This window comes from Uloborus diversus, chromosome 10, assembly GCF_026930045.1.
Source record: "Uloborus diversus isolate 005 chromosome 10, Udiv.v.3.1, whole genome shotgun sequence".
Lineage (NCBI taxonomy): Eukaryota > Metazoa > Arthropoda > Arachnida > Araneae > Uloboridae > Uloborus > Uloborus diversus.
The window spans coordinates 134,016,206-134,040,415 of record NC_072740.1 but is presented as its reverse complement, the minus strand read 5'-3'; the positions used below and the strand labels follow the sequence as shown (position 1 = coordinate 134,040,415).

At 33.4% G+C, this 24,210-nt stretch overlaps 1 protein-coding gene across 1 annotated transcript in view; it reads left to right on the top strand.

Moving 5' to 3' along the window:
* LOC129231188 (A disintegrin and metalloproteinase with thrombospondin motifs 9-like) overlaps window positions 1-24,210 on the top strand; it is a 179,464-nt gene that overhangs the window by 102,313 nt on the left and 52,941 nt on the right. The window contains exons 9-13 of the mRNA XM_054865435.1: window positions 1,696-1,844; window positions 7,730-7,793; window positions 9,541-9,658; window positions 14,973-15,109; window positions 22,043-22,160. Of these exons, the coding sequence (XP_054721410.1) occupies window positions 1,696-1,844; window positions 7,730-7,793; window positions 9,541-9,658; window positions 14,973-15,109; window positions 22,043-22,160 (586 nt within the window). The remainder of the gene's footprint in view (window positions 1-1,695; window positions 1,845-7,729; window positions 7,794-9,540; window positions 9,659-14,972; window positions 15,110-22,042; window positions 22,161-24,210) is intronic.

Sequence of the window (24,210 nt, the reverse complement as noted above, 5' to 3'; positions counted from 1 at the left end):
TGCGATTAATGATAAAAACAGGTTATTTGCGAGCAATCCCTCACGATGCGTCGCCTCTCCAAGAATGATTGAAATTCGGCTCATTAGATCGCAGATAACTTTCTGAATTTTTAAGATATTTAACTGGAACTTTATCATGAGTTGAGGATAATATATTCTTCAAATAAAATTCGCAGTTTTGAAAGAAATGCTTATATCTTCATGAATATCAGTGATAATTTATCGAAGGATGCAAAATAATCGTACGCAGTAAGCTAACTAATTTCTGAAATTTACAGATTATTTTCGGCTATTTATGAGGAATGATGATCGAAAAACATTTTCGTTTTCCTCAGTTTTGTTACTGATCCCCGAAACACAAAGTTGATATAACTTTTATTGGAAAATGACTGGTGGAGCATACCTTTTATGTGACAAAAGTTACAAAGCAATCGGTCTCTCATTTCTTGAGAAATCATTAAAAAACGTGTGAATTTTTGAAAGTGTCCTATTATTTGTAGTCATACAGTGTACAACATAAAATATTCTTTTTGAGAAAACGTAAATCAGAAGCCTGATTGTGGATTTATTAATATACTAGTGGTACCCGCACGACTTCGCCCGTAACAGAAAAATTAAAATGTCTTTTGGTTCGCCTGTATTTACAAATAATGTATTGTGAATTTTCGCGTCAATTGGCTTGTACTCATGTTACGGTTACACGTTATGATAATTTCGTATCTCGCCAATTGGCTTGTGCCCATGTTACGGTTACACGTTATGGTAATTTCGTAATTTAACCATCTTATGATAGTTTTTTTCTTAAATTTGGAATAGAAAAAGAACCACATCGAATTTTCGAAAAATCGCTTCGAGGTCCCATGCTACAAACTAACTTTGTGCCAAATTTCATGAAAATCGGCCGAACGGTTTAGGCGCTATGCGCGTCACAGACATCCTACAGATATCCTACAGACATCCAGACATCCTCCGGACAGAGAGACATTCAGCTTTATTATTAGTAAAGATAATGAACCTTGTGCAGCACAAAAACACTTTTCAATATGACAACAAGGAAGTGATAAAGTAATTGAATGTTTAATGTAACCATATCTTATGTTTAATTTTTAATTTCTTTCCCGTTCAAGCGAAAATAATTTATTTTGTCACCCATCTCCCGTTGAAATTTTCACAGAAACATTTTTTTAGATAGTATATTTTGAAGTACACTGCCGTGTGCAGGTAAACGGCAGTATCTGCAGAAATGAGTTTTCGAGATATTTGAAGAAACGCGTTTTGGATTCAATACTAACGATAGGGAAATGTTGGAATTAGACGTCTTTTTCGCGCCTTTTTTCCAGTGGAAACCAAATAAACGAGTTTGTATAATAAAGATAACGTAAAATAGATGACAAAAATGCCGAAAAATGAAAAATTTGCAGTTACTGCCCTTTACCTGCACACGGCAGTATACTCCATTCACCTAATGAATATGTTTGGTTACTTTCCTAAAATAAGTAGTTATTTTTGTGACATTAGAAGTATAATTGGTATGGTTCATTGGTATATTCTGAGAGATCATTTGGAAACACAGTTTCTATTACTCTTCTGTAAATCCTTCATAAGTAAGTATTTTTGCAACTGTGTCACAACAAATTTTAATTGTAATTGACTGTGCTAGTTTACTTCTGAGATTAAAGAAATTATTAATTTCAGTCCTGTATCCATGGAGAGTGTTTGCAAGACCCAGTTCACCTCGCCCCACCACAAAATGGTGAATGGGGAGAGTGGCGAAGCTATGGTCCTTGCTCCAGATCATGTGGAGGAGGGATCACACGATCAATTAGGGAATGTGATAACCCAAGGTAAGTAAACTACATATGTTTGAAATTTTATTTGATTTGAAACACAGAAAAAATAGCAACAGCTGATTCATTAGCTACTCGGTGATTAGTTGATTCCGTCTTTGAATAGGCGAAATCAGGTGTTCGTGTTATAAAGTCAAAAACAAAGAATGTGGGGCGAAGTGAAATAGTTAACTGAGCGTTTTCAAAATGAACAAAATTTTAAAATTTGTTTCAAAAATTACAGTACATAAAGAAAGAACATTGTACTTTATGACAAAACTTGTATTGAAACACTTTTTTAAGCAGTTAATTTGCCTCTTTAAAAAATTTTCACTTTTTTTTTTTGTCATGGGGTAAAGTGAAAAAAAAAAATAACTTTCAAAAAAAAAAATTCTGTTCGATTATAATTTTTTTTTTTTGATCAAATGAATCGGTAAATAAAAGGTTGAATGAATAAATGAAAAGATAATGAAACAAACAAATAATTTAATTAATTAATGCGTGAAGAAAACTAAATGAATGAATAAAAGAATAAGAAAATAATTGAATGAATGGTAAAAGAAAGAGTAAGTGAATTACTCTAAATGAAGAAATGTAAATGAATTAATAAATAAATAAACACGCAAGTGATTTAGTAAATGATTGAGTGAGTAAACGAATAAAATTATTTCACTTTGCTCCGCATGTACTTGATTAATTGTACAAAACATTTAAAATACAAATAAGCCTAATATTAACTAAATAAATGCCGCACCGCATATTAGATTGTCTCAATTATTATTTAAAACTAGCCGCCTGCGGCGACCAGCTGGTCCGCCTTTTTACGCCATTCGCCTTTTTGCGCCAGAGTTGCCGCCTTTGGCGGCTACTTAGAAAATTTAGCGACGGTATTAATCAATGTTTTTCGCTTTTTTCTCAATATTATTATTCGCCTTTTTACACCGATGTTGCCGCCTTCGGCGGCTGCTTAAACAATTTCGTGGCGGTATCAATCAATCTATATCATTAGTAGTTTGAATAAAATATTTTCTAGATCTATCTCCAGTTCTGTCGTTTGGAATATTTTTGAAGGAGGGGGAGACACAAACGACGTACTCTTCATGCAAATTTTGTCGAAAAATAACAAAAAGCACTTCCACTTTTATGTGAAAGCATTGTTTTTTCAAAGTGATGGTGTGTGTGTGGGGGGGGGGGTCACTAACACCCCGTTGAAATTCCTTAAATGACGGGCATGCCTCTTTCTTGCTGTCCATCTACTATATCGACCTCTACATTTGTCTATCTATCAATCTATACGATCTGCGCATATCTATCTCCTGACAGTACAATCTTTTTTTATTTATATAAGTATTAATTCGAAAACAAAAATATTTTTTGTCCACTCAACCTCTATCTGTCTCTGTATCTACCTAACCTAACCGCCAATTCGTAACAGTAACGAAGATCATGCAAAAAATCGCGGGCTTTATTTAATCAAAATAGCCCTCAAAAATAAAGGCTCTATGTTCCCCGTAGTGTTCAAAAAGTAGCGCTTGCAAAAAAAAAAAAAAAAAAAGAGTTGAATAGAAGGCAAACGATTTCAGTTGGATCACGTGATGCGGTAAACTCGGAACTCAGCCGGCAAGCGAACAGCTCGCGTTGTGTTCTGCCATTAAAAAAATTGTTAAAAAAAACTATTGCGTATTTTTCAAAACTTTTTTCTTCTGAAGAGGGCGGAATGTTTTTACTATTACCAACTAAAATTTTAGAATTGAGGGTTCAATACTTGTCGCAGGATGGGTTTCGAAAAAAAGTAAAACCAGAAAAAAATGTAAAATAAAGGTTTTTTCAAAAATCTATAAAAAATACAAAAATTGCTCTATCTTCAAAATTTTTTCATTCATCATATTTAAAATTAAATTTCCCACACAATAGTACAAAAACTATCCGTCTGGCGCGATTGGTTCGGGATCTGTGAGGTCAAAAGTACTAAAAAGTGCTAAAAATAACATAAAACATTAAATAACTTTTTTTCTAATTAAAATATCAAAAATCGAAGTCCGAGGTGCACAACTTCAGCAAAAACTACACTTGTATACCAAATTTCATCTTTCTAGGCCTTACCGTTTTCCCGGAATGCGCGCCACAAACACACAAACACACACACACACACACACACACACACAAACATCTTATTTTATTATATGTATAGATGTTAACAATAAGAACTTGATCATTTTACAGTAATAATAATTACAATGTTACAAAATAAGTATCAATGTTTGAAAATTATCTGTATTATCATATGATTTAATCTTTGGCCGTATTTTTTCCTGACTGGAATATACTACATGTGTAACTACATAGTTAAAATTTTACTAGATATGTGGCGCTAAAAGCAGAGTAAATATTTCACCATTTCCCTTTGCCCCTCTATTACACTTTGCCCCACATTCCCCTACTTAGCTAGCTAACTATTGTCTCCCGTGTCAAATAAAGTATAATTACTCCTTTTAATTTGTCTTTGTGCGCTTATCGGTTGCATTAGTTTGTTGATGCCTGTGACCAGGACTTCATTTCTACCAAAAGAAGTGCAGGAACCCTTGCTATGGGAAGCTGAAGGGCAGTATCAGCAAATGTTTCAGTTTTCAATTTTTTGGCTATTTTTTTTATCTATTGTAGCATTGCTTCCTTGTACGAATTTTCTTGTTTGGTTTCTTCTGAAAGTAGAGCGCAAAATGAAAACTCAAAAAAAAAAAAAAAAATTACAAATACAAATTCTAACATTTCCATACTGTTAGCATGGAATACAAAATGCGTTTCCTTTCAACTATCTCAAAAACTAATTTCTGCAGATTCTGCCTTTTAGCATCGCACGGAAATCCTCACAACTTATTGCTACACTCAAAAAGAGTGAATTTCGATTAAAATGTAAAATCTTTGTACAACATTGAAACGAAATGCAGAAACTCAGCTTTCATGAGCTCCTATTCAAACCTAAGTATTTGGTAAATCAAATAAAGTATTTGGAATTCATTGGAATCATACTTAATTTCAAATCAAATAATCATGTGCTTTGAATGAAGACGAAAGTCTTTGAGCGGCTAATTTGTTTCTTCAACGTGCTTGCTTTTGATTACATATTCCAAACTTTTTCATATTGCTTTTGTATCTGAAGGCGTTCAAGAAATTTTGTCATCGTTTCTTGAAAGGAAATAGCTTGAAGATTAAAATTAGTTCATGTGTGAAATTAAAAAAAATTTCATGACAAACTATTTTTACATGAGAGATTTTAGTGGCAGTGATTCACATTGTTTTTACTTCCTTTTACAAAAAAGGAAGTATTGTATTCGTGAAAAAATTTTGATTCAAAAACCGGTCTTAATTTCCATTTTTCTCACCCTCGAATGAATGTTGAGTTTTTTTTTTTTTTTCGACCCGACCACGCGTGGATATATGCCTAAAAAGCTGCAGACGCCCGATATATCCATTTTGACGAACCTCGAGTTAATTACAACGAATTTTCTCGTGACGTCTGTATGTACGTATGTATGTGCGTATGTGTCTCGCATAACTCAAAAGCGGTATGTCCTAGAAAGTTGAAATTTGGTACGAAGACTTCTAGTGGGGCCTAGTTGTGCACCTTCCCTTTTGGTTGCATTCGGATGTTCCTAAGGGGGTCTTTTGCCCCTTTTTGGGGAGAAATCATTGTTAATTTCGATTTAAACTCAAGTGGTGTTATAATTTGTCAGACACTTGGCGATATATCGCCAGTCTTTTGGTCGCCAAGTTTTATTAACTTGGCGACAAATTTGGCGACTTTTTTTTTTAATTTTAAATTTGGTTTCAATTTGGCAAATGTTGGTGATATTTAGAGAGTAAACTATTGAATCATATTAAAATTGCCAATAATGGGGAAATGGCATTAAATTGGAGTCAAAGGAAGTCATGTGATGTACACATCATTATCGTTTATCTTACTAAAACAGTTAACGAAAATGTGATACAATGAATATATTTTGCGTTCAAGAAGTTTTCAATTCCTTTTAAATACTTTTTCCTGTGTAAATACAACCAAAACGAGATTATAAGACTCATTTCAGAAACCCAATGATAATTTTAGCATTTTATGCAGAGGGAATGGATAAATAAATAATCAGAGAACTAATGGAAAGAAGACTCAAGAAGCTGAAGCTTTTGTTTCGAGATTTTAACGAAACCCTCATGACTGATCAGCTAGTACGATTTAAAAAAAATTAAATATTTCATACTTGGGAATACTTTGCATAACACCTCCAAGCATTTTCAAAATTCGTAAAAAACAAAGTCAATTTTTTTGCAATTTTGGACTTTTTTGAGGTATTTAAGATCCCAAAGATATTATCCTAGGTACTCTATTGATGCTAAAGAGCAACTTTTGAGATCCCAAGCGTTTCGAAATTCGAAAACTAATTTTTTTTTACTCCGCCCTAATATATATATATGCTCTCATTTCGTAACTCCTCGTTTCTAAATGGAGGATGTCACTGTAAATGTTACAGTAACTTGGTTTTGACGAATAAAATTTTGAAAGTGAATAGCTCTTTTTTGGTGAATCGTCAAACTAAAAGAAGGCAGATTATTAGAACTATTCATACATAATTAGCTCGTATTCCTCAAAGAAATCGATAGAAGTGAACCGGATGGGATGATAAAGTTGCATTTAGATAAAGAAATAAAATCAGAAAAATTATGTCTAGCTTGCCCAGTAGATGTTTCAGCAAGACTCGAAAGTTTCTGTTTCTAATCAACAAGCTAGAAAACAAATTTTCACCTTTTATTTTGAATGCAGAAAGGAAATTGCAAAATGGAAAATGGAAATTTTGCAAAATGGAAATTAAGGTCGATTTTTATCGGCCTTAATTTCCATTTTGCTCACCCCCAAATGAATGTTGAGTTCTTTTTTCAACCCCATCACACGTGGTTATGTGCCTAGGAACGTACAAACACCCGAAATATCCATTTTGACGATCCCCGAGTTAATTACAACGAGTTTTCTCGTGACGTCTTATGCACGTATGTATATGCGTATATGTGTATGTATGTCGCATAACTCAAGAACGGAATGTCCTAGAAAGTTGAAATTTGTTACGTAGACTCTTATTGGGATCTAGTTGTGCAGCTTCCTTTTTAGTTACATTCGTATCCTCCAAAGGGGGTCTTTTGCCCCTTTTTGGGTTAAAATCATTGTTAATTTCGATGTAAACTCAAGTGGTGTTATAATTTGGCAGACACTTGGCAATATATCGCCAGTCTTTTGGTCGCCAAGTTTTGTCGCCAAAACTTGGCGACAAATTTGGCGATTTGTCGCCGTTGGCAAATTTGGCGATTGTTTGGCGACAAATTTGGCGATTTTTTTTTTTAAAATCTGGTTTTAATTTGGCCACTGTTGGTGATATTTATAGAGTAAACTATTGAATCATATTCAAACTGCCGATAATGAGAAAATGACGTTAAATTGGAGTAAAAGGAAGTCATGTGATGCACACATCAGTTCGTTTCAAATAAACATACAGGAAAGAATGATGCTTGTGTGCATTTATAATTGTTTATTCATTCAACTATTTCGTCATTAAAAAAAAAATATTGCTTTTTTCGTTCTAATTTTAAATATTCGAAAAGAATAGGGTTAATTTTGACAGCTTAACAGTTGTCAGTTTTCATTCATTTGGTTTTTCATGTGTGTCGTTGTCTCTCTCTTTGTTAAACTGTTTCTCAATCTGAAAGTGACACTAAACAATTCCGTCTAACATTCCAACTAACCATTACTTATTCAATCGTTCTTTTTATTTTCCCTTTTAGATGAAATGTTTACTAACTAGAAATTATTTATAATAAAGGTAAGTGTTAAATAATCCCCTATTAACAAAACCTTATATTTTTAGGCCAACTAATGGTGGACGATATTGCGTTGGCGACAGAGTTCGTTACAAATCCTGCCAAACACATGTACGTACTAAAATCCTCTATTTTTAAGATATTTAATAGTTTATTAATTAAAAAAATGCCGTGAAAAAAAAAATATAAATTGCTAAAAGATAACTTCCATTTCCTGTTAAATACTGTCACTATTTTCGTGTAAATTACAATTGCTATACAGTCAACTCTCGATAACTCGAAACCCCAACGAACTGACTGAAACGTTTGAGTTATTGGTAATTTGAATTAAGGGAAGTTTCCACAACAGCCTCAAGAGTTTCGGACCCGATGAAAACTTCGAGATAAAGAAATATTTGAGTTATAAGCTTCGAGTTATCGATATTCGACTGTTTTATGTTCGTTTAAAAACAAATTAAATTTGAAGCGATATTTTTAACATTTATGTTGCAAACAGGTTGAGTCATGAGCTTCCAGAGAAAGGTAAGAAATGAAAATACTTTTCTTACCTTTTACAAGTCTTATTCAGACAGGGAAACATGTGAAGCAAAATATAAAGATAAGTACTATAGTTTTGGGATATTTCACTGTATTATTCAACCAACATGTGATGTTTGAAATGGTCAGATTGTGTATTTAGAATGTTTCAATGATTTACAAAAGAAAAATTGTCTAACAAAATCCGAACTCTACTTCAGTTTAAGGGGCTATGTTCAGGTTAAGGGGGGGGGGGTTATTGTGATTACATATGTCAGAAGCAGTTCAGTACAACATACATGCACACATGTTAAAGTAGCGTGAAATCGGCAGAATGAAATCAGAAAACTAGTGAATCTAGTTTTAATTTTGTAAGCGTAAAATTTATTTGGTAAAAAACGTTTATTTTTATAAATCAATGATAAGCATAAATGCGAACTGAATGCTTAAAAATGATCTCAATCTTGATTTTAGCAACAATTTTTGATGCTTAGTTTTCGAGGTATTTTGTCAACGAAAACACACTCAAACTTAAAAGGAATATTATAAGGTAAAAGGAGAAAAGAAAACTGACTGCGCTATAGAATGAAGGAGCATAAATCGTATGAAATGAAAAATCAACAAAAATATAAATTAATTCTACAAATGTGTTTTCTTTTGAAAATATTAATCTGGAATGTAACACTATTACTCTTCCTGTTAACAAAGCTTCTGGATCAATACCATAAAATGATAAAATAGTGCACCTTAGCTTCTATAACCAAATCGATTTCCGAAAAGTGTTAGTTAAAATCCCCATGAGTTCCGATCCCAATGCACTTTGTTAAGAGGAGGAGTTGTCAATTTGAATAAATCTTTCGCTTATCAGCTTTCATCGGTTACTTTACTTTGCTACCCAAGTAATCATAGATGTAGATACTTTCGTTAAAGCAAGAGAAGTCCTCTGTGGAAAGAAATGAAAATACTAAATTAATTTTCGTTTTTATTAAAAAAGCATGTGATTTATTTAATGATATTTTTTTCTATTTATTCGGTATTTGTTTCATACAGATAAGCTCTGATTGCGAGAAGAAAAAAAGATTTGCATCCTATCAACCGAATGTAAAAAACAAAATTTTAAAAAAATCGGGAAATTTCTGTGCACTGCTTATAATTTTTTCATGTTACGATGATGTTTTTTCAGGCATTAGAGTTTATCCGGTATATGTGTTTTGTGGTTAAAAAATGTCATTTATTTTACTTCAGTGCTTTTTACGTCATTAAAATTTAAACGTTGTGTGTTTTTCTTGAAGCTTTAACATTTAAAAAATTGGTACTTTTAAAACCCTTTTATCTTTTAAAGGATTGTCCACTGGGAACCAAAGATTTTCGTGAAGAGCAGTGCTCTGCATTCAACGGTAAAACTTTTGGTTTCGTTGGTGTTGATCAAAATGTTCGGTGGGTGCCCCATTTTGCGGGAGGTAAGTTATGCTCTTCTTTCATTCAATTCTAAAAATTCAGATAATTGATCAGGAAGAAAAAGAAAAAGGTTAATTAACCTTTTAGAATCAAATTGCATGATACATTTTAAATCGCGTACTCGCTCTTTAAAAAATGCTTTGGAGGGGATGCTTTTGAAGGGGAATGCTATGAAGGGGTTCTCCCCAATTAATCAGCAATGAATACTAAACTTAGGTGGATTTACGCTCATTCAATTTAGGTTAAACTAATATGGTATTCATGATTTGAAAAAAAGAATTGAAAATATAGAAACAAGTTCAGTTTATGATACAAAAAATTCGAAATGTGGTCATGTTATTAATATTTATTTATTCTTACATGAAAATATAAAGTAGCCTCACGATAGAAGGAAACAGGGAAAATGATCCATTCGGGAGCAATAGATAGAACGCAGATTACATTTGCGTATCGTTAAACCACGTAAACATTTATTCATTAGATTCCACGGTGTCAAAAATTAGGCAAGTAAAAAAGTAGTTTTCCGATGTTTATTTGACATTAAAATGTCGAAATATTATTGTCTCTAATGTAGACAATACAGTCGACGGAGTTACTCTTTTAAAGACCGCAGATACACGGCTTAATTTAAAGAAACATCATTTTAACATGTTTAAATTAGTTAAGCATACATACACGTATATTTATTTACGCATGTATATAATACTTATACATTAGAAAATAAAAAGAAATGAACTTAAACGGAGTGTATTAGTTCTCTACCACGTCCCAATGATCGACTACTGTTAGAAATTAGACGACGATCGTGATGCTAAGTACTGCTACTATCGTTCTGTCGAAGATTCAAAGATACTACGTATTATCATTTCAGCATTTCACTATACTGAATAGCTAATTAGTTGAAGATGTATTATTTTAACTAATGTATTCAGTAGAGTCAGAGAAACTGCTCTTCCAAAAACCACAGATACACAGGTTAAATTAAAGAAAAATCATTTTATCGTAGACAAATTAGTCTAGCATACATACATGTATATTGATATACACATGTATATACTATACAGGGTGTTTGTTCCGTTTGAACCTGCAAGACCTATATTTTCGCAACAGTTAGTACTAGATGCATACTTCCAATTGTAAAACTGTTCAAAATCAGATGCAGAGTTAAGATATTGAAAGTTTGAAGTAAAAATAAAAATGAATCAAAAAATGCAAAATTTAACTTTTTATACGGGCCCCAGGTCCCCTAACTTATATTTAGAGAAATAATCTCTGTCGAAAAATAATTCGAAGACAAAACGTTTCAAATTAGTACGACCAATATTCAGCGGGATATGAAACGCAGCGATTTGTGACTTAGACCACTTTACACTCCCTGTCAATAACACTTTTTGGGGGAAAATATAGCGGTTTACTAGTGTTTAATATTATATGTGTGCACAGAGCGTTTATTTTCAAATTGTTTAAAGTTTTGGAGTGTGTTTTTGCTTATAACGGCATAATATTTGCATTTATTTTTGAATAACAATGAAAAATATGAATACCTTGGTTTTTTAATTCGACAACCTGTCATTCTTCTGAGAGGGCGATAAGTTTAAATCTCATCTTTTGTGTGGTTCCTTAAAACTTTGAACTGGTATATCTCCCTGAGTTTTGGTCGCACAAATGTCAAGTTTTTTGTTACAATAATAGTTTTGAATGGAGATTATTTCGCTAAACATAAGTTAGGGGGACTTAGTGAAAGTATAAAAAGTTAAATTTTGTATTTTTTGACTCTTTTTTTTTTTTTTTTTTTTTGCTTCAAACTTTCAATATCTTAACTCCGCATCTGATTTTGAACATTTTTGCAATTGAAAGTATGCATCTAGGACTAACGGTAGCGAAAATCGAAGTCTTGCAGGTTAAAACGGAGCACCCTGTATATACATTAGGAAATTAACTTAAACGGAGTCTTTTAGTGCTCTTCCATCTCCAAATGTTTGACTACTGTGAGAAATTGGACGGCGGTGCCAAGTACTGCAACTATCGTTCAATCAAAGATACTATATATTGTCGCTTCAGCATTTTTTTTTTTTTTTTTGAATAGATCATTTGTTGTACGGCCCAAAAATACTATTTAGGGTGACGGCACCAGTAACAGACAAGGGTCCAGTAATAGACAGTCATAAGTTCTCAGGCTAACTTGGAAATCAGGAAAAACTACTACTTTAGCAGGGTCGTGGGCACTTGGAATAGCTTAGCGGAAGAGGCGGTAATGAGCAAGGGAGTGGATAGCTTTAAGAGGGCCATTGATCTTCATTGGGGACTAATTAATTGACTAGGACCAGCCTAGCTGGGCCCAGAGCCTGTTGCTGGTCGTCACATTTGTATTTGTATTTGTAAATAATAAGAATTTTTGGCGGGTTAAACTGATGATGCTGTGACCAATGAATACGGTGCAGTCACCTAGTGTTATCAGAATGAATTTCATGAGTCAGTATGTATTTACAAGGCAGTAGTGGAAAGTTATGAATAGCTACCTCGAAGTTAGCAGGTGTTTCATGCTGCAGCTAGCCGTTTACGCTAAGAAGGCGAGTGCTTTCAACCAGCATTTTGCAATATAAAATGTCGACATGAGTGCATGCTGGAGGTATTTTTAATTTTTGAGATATGCTCTTTTAATTTTTCTCACCGTTTTCCACGTACAATCACTTCTAATGTGAGTTTTATCTATGTCTGTTACTCATCCCCAAAAGACTCGCTTTTGTAGTAACAGACATCCATGTCTGTTATTGGTCCTTGAAGCCTCTTTCATTTTTATCCTTTTTTTCGCTCCAGATGAGGTTATTCATTGATTGAACTGTGCCTACAGGTTCAATATTGAAAATCGAACAACGTAACTAGTGGCAGACAAGGTGTCTGTTAATGGTCCAAAAGGGTGTTTGTTACTCATGCCATATTTTTTTTGTAACCTCAGAATAGTGAATAAATATCTTTGTTTCAGTTCAGGATGCCCCCCCCCCCCCCGCCAGGAAATTCTCTTACAGTGAAGAACATATGCAAACTGCTTTATTGGATGTAAATAGTAATGGTATGTGTGTTGCCGCTTCAGAAAGGAAAAATAGAGCAACACGAGTTACACTTTTGGACAAAGTGAAAGGGGTTTATCCGAGCATAAGAAGGATAGGTCCAGACCTAGTGCGTTCAATGGATGAGGAGAAAATACTCGTACTCTGGATAGCCTCATCATCTAACAGGGTTTCCGATAGTAAAAGAAGAATTCTTAGACAGTGTGCAGATGCTCTTAAAGGAATTGGGGAGAGAAAATTCTTTTACTGATGGAAGACCTGGGAAATCATGGTACAATGGTTTTCCTTAACGGAACCCCTCAGTCTCTCATAGGATCAGAGAAAACCTCACATTGTCTCGTTCAAAAGTAATTACAGAAAGCCTAGGCAACTGGTTCAAGACCGTTTACGACTATTTAAAAGACAACAATCATCTTGGCACTTTAACAAATCCACATTGAATTTTTAATTGTGACGAAACTGTTTTACTCCCTTTTACAAAAAAGGAAGTACTATTGTATTCGCGAAAAAATTTTCACTCAAAAATCCGCCTTAATTTCCATTTTGCTCGCCCCCGAATGAATATTGATTTTTTTTTTCAACCCGATCACACGTGGATACATGCCTAAGAACGTATAGAAACCTGCAGAATCCATTTTGACGATCTCCGAGTTAATTACAACGAGTTTTCTCGTGACGTCCTTATGTACGTATGTATGTGCGTATGTGTGTATGTATCTCGCATATCTCAAGAACGGTATGTCCCAGGAAGTTGAAATTTGGCACATAGACTCCAAGTGGGGTCTAGTTGTGCACCTTCTCTTTTGGTTCCGTTCGGATGTTCCAAAAGGGGTCTTTTACACCTTTTTGGGGTAAAATCATTGTTAATTTCAATGTAAACTCAAGCGGTAATATGATTTGGCAAACACTTGGAAATGTATCGCCAAGCTTTTGGTCGCCAAGTTTTGTCAGCAACTTGGTAACGAATTCGGCGGTTTTTTTTTTTTTTTTTTAATCTGGTTTCAGTTTGGCCATATTTAGAGAGTTAACCAGTGAATCACATTAAAACTGCCAATATTGAGAAAATTTATCTGTATAAAACGTTTTCTTTGCTTCGGTTCGCAACAAACTTGGGGTGAAGATATTTAAAGTGTTTCTTTGTTTTCCGAGGCTTTAAATTGGAGTAAAAGGAAGTCATGTGATGCACACATCAGCTCGTTTTCCTCAACCCGAAGGTATCCCGAGTGCTTGCAATAAAAGATGAAAAAAATGTATCCAAAGTTGTGAACGATGATGAAAAAGAATGTGTCACAGTTTTATTCATTGCAAACGCTGCTGGGCATCTTCTACCACCAACAGTGATCCATAAATACGTAAGAATCCCAGATAGCATTAAGTTCAGTTGGGAATTAGAAAAGCGGATGACAAGCAAGACGTAGTTTGATTTTTTGGCCGATGTATTTCAGCCATGGCTAAAAACTCAAAGGCTGAATTCAGTTGATCAATCATTATTTGCTTATTGTTTTCATTTGACCTTTGAATGACGTTCCTATGATACTATTTTCTCCCCGCCTTCCACACACACGTATGCCTACACACATGAATTCCTACACGCTGTCGCATACATATACACACACAAACGCCTACACACACACGCGCACACGCCTAAACAAAGAAACACTCACACACGCTCGTGATTGCGAAAAACATAACTTGAATTTAAAATGACAAAAATTCATTAATTAATTTATTTTTTATTTTTTTGTGATGAAAATTTTCTAGGTGGGTAGGTACTCAATTATTGCTCATTTGAATTTGTACTAGAAGCAAATAACGTTTTTCAAATTTTTAAGAGAAAAATGGAATTTTATCTATTACTCACCCTGTCTGTTACTCATCCTTTTAGCCAGTCTGTCACTTGGTATCATCAGATTTTTCGGTGTCTGTTACTGGGTTCGGAGCTTTCTTCGAAATTTAGCAAATAAAAATAGAATTGACTAATTCAGAGAATCCAGAAGCAGCCAAACGTTAGACGAGATGTTGCTGCGTGGGAGAAAAATAGTTTTAAAAATCTAATTACATTTAAAGGGTCAGAAAATTGAGTTAACCTTAGAGCGATGTCTTAAGCATGTCTGTTACTGGTGCCGTTACCCTATGTATAGATACACTAAACATAACTCGTTTTAAAGTTTCATATATTTCCTTGACTTCATTAAAACTCATAACTTTCAAAATTTGACAAAAGTGTATATCAAGATTATTGTTTCAGTGGACATTAAAGATCGATGCAAGCTGTATTGTCGAGCAGCTGGCACAGCTGCCTATTTTCTTCTGAAGGAGAAAGTAATCGATGGAACTACCTGTGGACCGGACACGTTTGACATTTGCATAAATGGTAAATGCATGGTAAGTGCTTGAGCCATTTATATCGCTTATTGCATACCTTTATTTTCTAAGCTAATTGTAAAATATTTTATAGACCAAGCGTTTATGAACATCAGTCAATAATCTTACAATTAAATTTGTAACATGCAATATAGTCATGTTATTTATTTCAGTGACTCTGTAACGCCCATATTCACCAGTGCAGTTGAACCTCATTCGGCACCGAATCGTCAATCTGAACATTTTTCAACCAATCAGAAGGCTTCAATTGGCAGTTAAAGTGTCTGATCGAGGTTCTACTCGTCTGGTGAATATGGCTGTAAGTAATAAATTTTCCTACGTCGCAGAATATAGGATTTATATAATCCATGAAAAACGATATGCAGTTTAAGCAAAAGAAAATTAACTTTACAGATGTAAATGAATCATTAAGATTAATTTTTTTTTTTTTTTTTTGGATGTTTAAGTATTTCATAATGGGCAATTATTTTTACCTGAAATTTGTTTTCTCTGTTTCTGATTAAAGTAATTAGAATAGCTTCAAGAAAGTAACCAAAATTGAAGCCGGTAAGAGTACGACGATGAATGAGTCCAAAATAAGTGTGATGATGAAATTCTCATTCGTAATTGGATGAAATATGATGCCACAATTTTTGTTTTTAAGATAAGGAGGTGTGGCAGACCTTCAGTGTTTGAAAGTTGCTCTTCATTTTACTCATCAGTTGAAATTTCTTGTAACCACGTTTCTTCAGATATTGCAACTTCAGATATTATAAAGCTAATCGCGAAGTGTTGCCTTTACTCCAAACGACATGAAGAAATATTAGGGGAACCGGAAAGTAATGTCGTTTTTTTTTTCAAACAAATAAATTTTTAAAAGTTTTTATTTTTTAATCAATGATGTAATTACCATCGTTATCAACCATCTTTTTCCGTGTAGAGCACAAAATTTCAATCGCAGATAGATAGAAATGCATCAATTTTTGCGAAAAATATCTGGAGATGGTATTTTATAAGTTAGGCAAATTTTCATTTTTTTTTCACAAATAGATCGGAATAGAGGGAAATCAGATAGTGCAATGTCTGTTAAGTATTGTAAGAGGAGCAGCCAACCACAGTTTATTAATTTTTTGAAGGTTCGCCTTGAGCAGTGAGTTTTCGTATTATCGTGTTTCATGATCACTCTTTCTGCTGAAAATAGGGGAAATATTCTCACCGCTAATTGCTGCATCTGATTTCCCTTACTTCCAATTGCTAAAATACTTTTTATGTGACAAAAACTTGAAAATTTGGCTTGTACCCTAGATGCCATTTCCAGGTATTTTGCTCTAAAAATCAATTGATTCTTTCCTTGGTTGAAAAATTGCATGAGCAATTAGATGGTGCATTAAATGGATGGGAATTTGCATTTAGATGGCAAAAGGCTATTGATAACGAGGGTAAGTACATCGTTGATTAAAAATGAAAGCATTTGTAACGCAGGGTGCGGCAAAGAAATCCGGACAAGCAATTTTCCGTGTATCTTCGTTAAAAATAAATTGATTAGGAAAACACAAAATATAATAATATGAGTTGACTTTGAGCAATCAATAGTTTTTTTTTTTTTTCGAACTGGTCGCCTTTTACAGTGGATCAGAGGCGCAACCACTTATTGAAATTTTCAGCCAAAGGCCGCAAGTCTTACCTTTAATCTATCCCATTCAATCTAAAACAATTGCTTCATAGAGTCCAATATTTTGTGTAGTTTAGTGTTGACCTCAGACTCTAAAATAGGCCGTACAGTGTAATCCATGAGGTTGAGATCTAGCGAGTAGAGCGTTCACTCTGCAGATAATATCGTGTCAAGAACATACACCTTGCACCACTCTTGTCTTTTTGGGCCATATGAACTGGTACGGAGTCTACTTGAAACGCCCAGTCGACATTGCCGAAGTGCTCTTAGGCCCACAGAAGTACAAAAGTTTCTAAAATGTCCCTCTGGTAAACTTTTTTATTCATTTTACCGCCCTCATTCACAAAAACCATAAGCCGCTTGGGCTAGTTCCATCCCAGATGAATCCTAACTTCAGATTTTGGCGATATTCAACATTTGCTAAGGTGCTTGCCGTGTCTACAAATCCTATCGTTCTGGGAGTTGGTTGAACGGTAAAAAGCTGCTCATCAGTGAAAGGTATCTCTTCCAGCGCGGACTTGCGGTCCGTCTCAAACATTTCTGGCATATCTAGAGTCATACGAATTTGTTTTCTTCAGCAAAAGGCTGAACTTTTTTTGAAACTTGTAAAGCTTCTGCCCGAACTTTATTTTTGCCTTTAGCCGCATTGATCAATCATATATTCCTATCTCACGAACACCTTCTCTCATGGAACCCGAAGATTTCATTGAACTCACTTTTGGATAGCCTGACGGTTAACGGAGATGTTCACTGTTGGTTTTTGTACACTTCCTGGCCGTCGACTATCATTTCTAAGCTACTTGAAACGGCATATTGCATCAAATACTGTTTGCCAAGGCACAACAAACAAACGAACTGTCGTTCTTCTTGGTTTAACAACTTCAAAATAGCAGATCTTTTGCTTGAAATTTTAGAAACCGATAAACAATACATAAAGTATGGAGATAGATTATAAATTATTTTCTAATTAAAGTAAGAGACAAAAAAAAGTAAAGACACTCATTAAAAAGAAATCAATTTACTTCCATTCGATGATGCAAACGTTGTCCGAATTTTTTCACTGCGACCTATATATTTTTAACAAAATTCATTTGTTTGAAAAAGAAACGACATTACTTTCCGGTCCCACAAATATCCAGTTTGACTTGAAAACTTCAAACTTTTTTTTCCGTAAAAGGCAAGGTGTTTTGTAGGGGTGTCCGTAAAAGGCAAGGTGTAAAAAGACAAGGTGTTTTTATATTGCAGGACAGAATATGATCCAAGGTGTGTCCGTAAAAGGCAAGATGTAAAAAGACAAGGTGTTTTGATATTGCAGGACAGAATATGATCCTGAATAAAAGTTGAGCTTACTGTTCATATTGGCCCCTTGTTTTTACAACAATACGAAAATAAATCTGCCTATATGAAGCAGTTTTTTTCAACGATATACAGATTTTTATAAATGTACTGGGAATGCTGAACGAATCACGTTTTACAAATTAATGGAAGGAAATGTTGCCTTCAAGTATTAAATCTAGTTTCTACCATAAAACCTGGGTGGATTATCAAATCAAGTACTCCTAAAAGAAGAGATGAAAAATTCTCGGTAATAATCTTTAGGAGAATTTTCTTGAGAGTATTCTCAAGGAAGAGAATTTTCTCCTTACACTTAGTTCCCTTTATAACATATCAAAAGCGCTTAAGATGTGAATGAATACCTTCAAAAAATATAAAAATAAGCATTTTGAAGAATAGTCCGCGATACTACTATATTACATTCGTAAGAAGAAGCTCATTCAGAACTAAACTGGCTAACTTTCCCGTTCATCCGCATCGATTTCGTAATACTTGATCTCTTTTTATCGCTCTGATCCGAATCATCTAAATTCAGCGTAATATACGATTCAAAATAAGTTTTCTTTATCATAGAAACAAATATAAGCTTTGTAAGGCATATGCGATGTCTCTGGTTGACGTTCTTGAATAATCATTTTCAAATTTTTAAATACACTTTGCTTCAAAACAGAAATCAAACAGTGTGTCGTATAATCTGCGGTGGAAGGTATGCTGAGTATTTTAACAGAATATTCGCAGAGTATAGTCCGAAAGTGCTACTATGTACAAAAATCATAACATTTTTTTCAGACAAAATAGTCAGAGGAAAACCAATATAACTAAGCTAAATCCTGCAGGGTGAAGTAACAAAAACATAACTTAGCATAACATCATTGTTTTTATAGAAATGATACTTATTATTTCGTAAAAAAAATATGTCAACAGCAATTCAAAAACATAAAGTCCATGTACATTAAAACTGGAAGATAAATAATAAAATAAAATAATGAAATAACCAAAAGTCTGCAACACAGCTGCAGAATGTGTGCTGCCCCTAATAACGCCAAGAGACGTGACAAACGTAAGTCAGTCTCTTAGAGCGAATGCTAAATATTTGAGCATAAGAAGGTTACTACATCAATTGCTTTCTTTTTTACTTCCTTGAGTGAGTACAGAAAGAATCATGTCCGCCAAAAAAAAAAAAAAAATTCAATCAAATTTCTGTCTAAGTCTACATGTTGTTCACCCTTGAATAGTAATTTTCCTTAAGAAGTTTTCGGCTTGTCTGCACCCGAAATATCTATTTATCGCCCTAATTATCGCGAGTTTTCTCGTGATGTCGCTATGTGCCTCGTATAACTCAAAAAATGGGTACCGTAGAAGGTTGCATTTCCACGTGCAGAGTCTGTGTGGGGTCTAGTTGTGCACCTTCTCTTTTGCTTGCCAATATTACAAAAGAGGTTTCTATGTTTTGTACGCAAATTGAAGTTAGTGTTATTTCAGACTACAGTTATGTCACAAACTGGCGACTATTTGGCGATAGATCGCCAAGTTTCTTATGACGCCAATTTTTTGTTGCCAACTTGTAATATATCATCTAGTTGGCGATAGAAATGTTATGCCGAATGTGGTGTCAATCTGGCAATATTTAGCTAGACTCCTGCAGAATCAACGCTAAACGCAATGATATTTGTAAAATAAACCTCTGTAAAAGTTTTTATGCATTTAAAAAATATTTTATTTTTCGTTCCATCAAAGGCACTAATATTTTGTAATTCTGTTCTTTTTACACGTTTCATACAGTTTTCGTTCACACAGTTTCAGTTCTCAAACGCTAAGCAATCATCACATTTATTTACATTTGAAAGTGTCATTCATTACGTTGACAATAGTTTTATGGTTGCAAGGATTGTATTAAAAAAGTCTTTTATGAAGTATTTCTTCTAGCACGCGTACGTGAATACACGCAACCATTTTATTTATTTATTTATTTATTTTTTTTATTTATTTATTTATTTATTTATTTATTTATTTTTTTTATTTTTTTTTATTTATTTTTTTTTTTTTTTGAGGCATTAAAAACATCAATCATTTATTTAGTGAATGAAAAAGAAAGTCGTTGGGGTTAGCATCTAATTTTTTCAATACATTTTTAGAAAGCAGCAACTATAGCTTCAACTTCTATTGTATTAAATTTAATGGGTATGACGGAAATTATTAAGGGAAGTCCAGAGAAATACGATTTGATTAATTGTCTTTCTTAAAAGTTATACCAATTGTTTACAATAATTTATTCAATAATACTATAGCTTTCTGAAAATATTTTAAAGAGTTGTAATTAATGAACATGACATAAGTTCTTGAAACATATTGACTTAATCCCAATTCAGTCTCACGCAAAATCTTCTTTAGAATATTTAAATTGGGACATGATTCATTTTTCTTGAAAAGCTAATTATGCAATTTTAATTTTTTGAAAGCAAGTGCTTTGCAGATATTAATTCAAGCATTTGCAATTATAAGCTTAATTCAAGAAATTTTTTTTTCAGCTGAATGGTTGAGTAATTGTTCTGCTACGGTTGGTACGTTAGGATTAATCAATTAGTGGGTAGTATTAGCGAAAAACAAACAATATGATTTGATTTCATTTTGGGAAACTGTCTAATACCGTAAAAGATTTTTTTCCCTCCAGTGTCTATTTATTATTTTGCCAATTACACATGCAATTTGTGGTATAAGTAATTAGGTACAGCTTGTCTTTAACAGAAAGAAAAAGATGAAAACATTGTAATTGCTATCTATCATCAATAACCTGATATCATTAAATAAAGAATGCAAATTTGAAGAGTAAAATATGTTACCTCAAACACAATTACTCAAAGGATAATAATATTTCTTTTTTATGCACATAAAAATAATATAATTTCATTCTTATGCATAAAAAGGAAAATAGTATTTCATTTTTAGCTGATCCTACCATTACAAGATTAAGTGTTCTGTTTCCACTTCCAGTTCATCCGCCATCTCTCCTTGGCACAACTATGGCAGAGGTAGATCTGAAAAGTAAGGTCATTTGTTAATCGGAAAAATTGCTCGACATAAATACTACAAATTACGTACTAGATGAAAATAGATCATACTGATACAACAGAATCTCGAAGTTTCCACCTGCTGATGCAATTTGCGCGATGCACATTTGCGCGAAGTACTATAGTTGCCGGACACGGTCAAATACATTTTAGTTTCTTTGATTGCAGAAAAATGTTGAGCATCTGTAGTAACGTTATAAACTATTATCTAAGTTAGTCTTTTTTGCTAGTTAAATCCAACAAATGGCCTTGTGTTCTTTCGGATCTTTTTCTCCTGTTGCATCTTTCCCGTGATGTATCCGGCTACGAATTCTTACGCAATTATCATTTTTCTTAGGTTTTACATACATACCTCTCCTTGTTTAACTAATAATCAATGAACAGTTCTGCCGTGGTTAGGTAGAGGGCAGTAACTGCATTTTTTTTTTTTTTTTGTCATCTGTTGTACGTTAGCTTCATAATACAAGCTTACTTGCTTAATTTTCGCTGAAAAAAAAACGTCTTAATTGCTACATTTCCCTATTGTTAGCACTGAATCCAACACACATTTCTTCAAATATCTCAAACTCATTTCTGCAAATACTGCCGTTTACCTGCCCACAGCAGAATAGTGATTGCTTTGTTTTTCTTTCCAGACAACAGGTTGGGATCACAAACTAAAATTGAATTAACTTTATCATGATGTGTTTGCACCAGGGGTAAAAAAAGTCGACATCATAACCTTAATTAATGAAACAAACAGTAACAATCTCTATTTAGTGTAGCTATAAATGAATTACATTTGTCGGGATTGTAGGTTCTGGTGTCATTTTAATCCCGAAATTTGCAGCTATCTAAGTCATCAATGACTGTGTCTAATAGCTATATTTGTCTTTCTAGGCAGCTGGCTGCGATCACAAATTAAATTCTAATAAAATCACAGACGCATGCGGTGTATGTGGCGGAAATGGAACCAGCTGTCGAGTCATTCGTGGAAAATTCACCGAAGTTCAGTATGGTAAGTAAATAACCAAATATGATGCTCAGTTACGGCATGCTTTCTTGTTTACAATAGTGACTACAGCACGCGAAGCATCGTATTTATTTCACAACAACCAATAAGAAGCTGAAAGGACGCTACTTTATTATTGCTGTAATATGCCAATTGATCAAGCTGCACCCTTCAAAACATTTTATCTCATGACTGCAGTAGTTACGTTGTCAGTAGAAAATTAGAAGTAATTTGGTAAAAAAAAAAACCATCACCACCACCTTCAAAACATTTTATCTTACGACTGCAATAGTTATGTTGTCAATAGCAAATTAGAAGTAATTTGGTAAAAAACATAATCATGCATTTATAACGAATACATTATATTTTAATTTGAAACTTGTGAAAGAACCTGCCGAAAAAGTAAATAATTTTCGAAGGAGAGCTATTGACATTTTTATCTAAATAAAGACAAATCCATTTGTTTCGAAATGTTCGATGACTAGATCTGATTATCGTGAAGAAGGGGAATGTGGGGCCAAGTGAAATAGTGAAATATTTTCTCTGCTTTCAGCGGCACCTATCCGGTAATATTTTAACTGTGAAGTACCACGTGTAGTCTATTCCAGTCAGGAAAAAAATATCGCCTCAGGTTGAAGCACTTGATAATACAGGCAATTTTTTAAAAACATGATACTCGTGTTGTAACATTTTGTTGTAAGTCAAAAAGTAGTTTTGTGACTACAAAATGGTTAAGTTCTTGTTATTAACATCTTAAATTAATTCTCAATTAATTTGAAACCTCTTAATACTTAGTGTAGATTTAATTTAGTTAATGTTTAGCTTATTTGTATTTATTTATTTTTTTTTTTAGTCAAGTACATGCGGGACAAAGTGGATGGGGCAGAATGAAATAGTTTATTTCGTTTACTCGCTCAATCATTTACTAAAACCCTTAAATCTTTATTTATCAATTAATTCACTACATTTCATCATTAAGTAATTCACTTATTTATTCATTAATTCACTTCTTTTCTTATTCATTCACTCATTTACTCGCTCATTTATTTTTCTTTATACAATAATTAAATACATTTTTTTTTTCATTATTCGTCTAATGTTTCAGCATCTTTTCATTTATACATTCAACATTTTCTTTACCGATTCCTTTTTTGTTGTTGTAATCGAAAGAAAGTATTTCATTGGAAAAATATTTTATTTTCCATGAAAAATAAAGGGAAATTTTTATCTTTTTCTTGAAGACTTTGCAAAAAATACTGTTTCAGTGTAAGTTTTATTTCAAAATATGATGTTCTTTCTTTACGTAATGTAATTTTCAAAACAAATGTCCAAATTGTTCATTTTGAAAAAGCTCAGTTATCTTAACTGTTTCTCTTTGCTTCACATTCCCCTACTTGTTGAATTACGTTCCGTAACGTAAAACAAAGTCTGATTTTCATTTTATATTTTCGAGATGTTTCGGACTCTTCATTTGGAGAAACAGAACACAGAAACTTATGAGGAGGTATAAATCTACTATGGTTAATGGCAGTTAACCCGTCAATAAAAATGAGTTTTTGAGATATTTTAAGAAACATGTTTTTGATTCAATACAAACACCAATAAAATACTAGCCACGAGGGCGGCTAGATTAGCCGTCTTCGGCGACCGCCTCGAATCCGAGAATCATTGAAATACAGCTCATTAGATTTCCATTACCTTTCTAAATTTTTGAGATATTCAGCTTTTTTTTTTCTTTTTTAAGTTGGTACATACCCCTGCTTGCGAAATTATGAAGATTACAAACTGCTGTCGTTTGCGCAAGTGCAGTGAAAATTTTATTACTTCAAATGGTAATGTTTAGTCACATTTTCAATGTTTTGTTTTCTTGTATGCGGTCAACTTTTTTGAAAGTTTGATAAAGTTTGACGGAAAACTCTGCGTATTATGAGTCGAAAACATGTGAACAAAATTGGCATTTTTGAAGATATATTTGTATCTTCGTGAATATAAGTGATACTTTCACAAAAATCTATAAAATTATTGTACATACAGTAAACTCCCGATTATCCTCGGA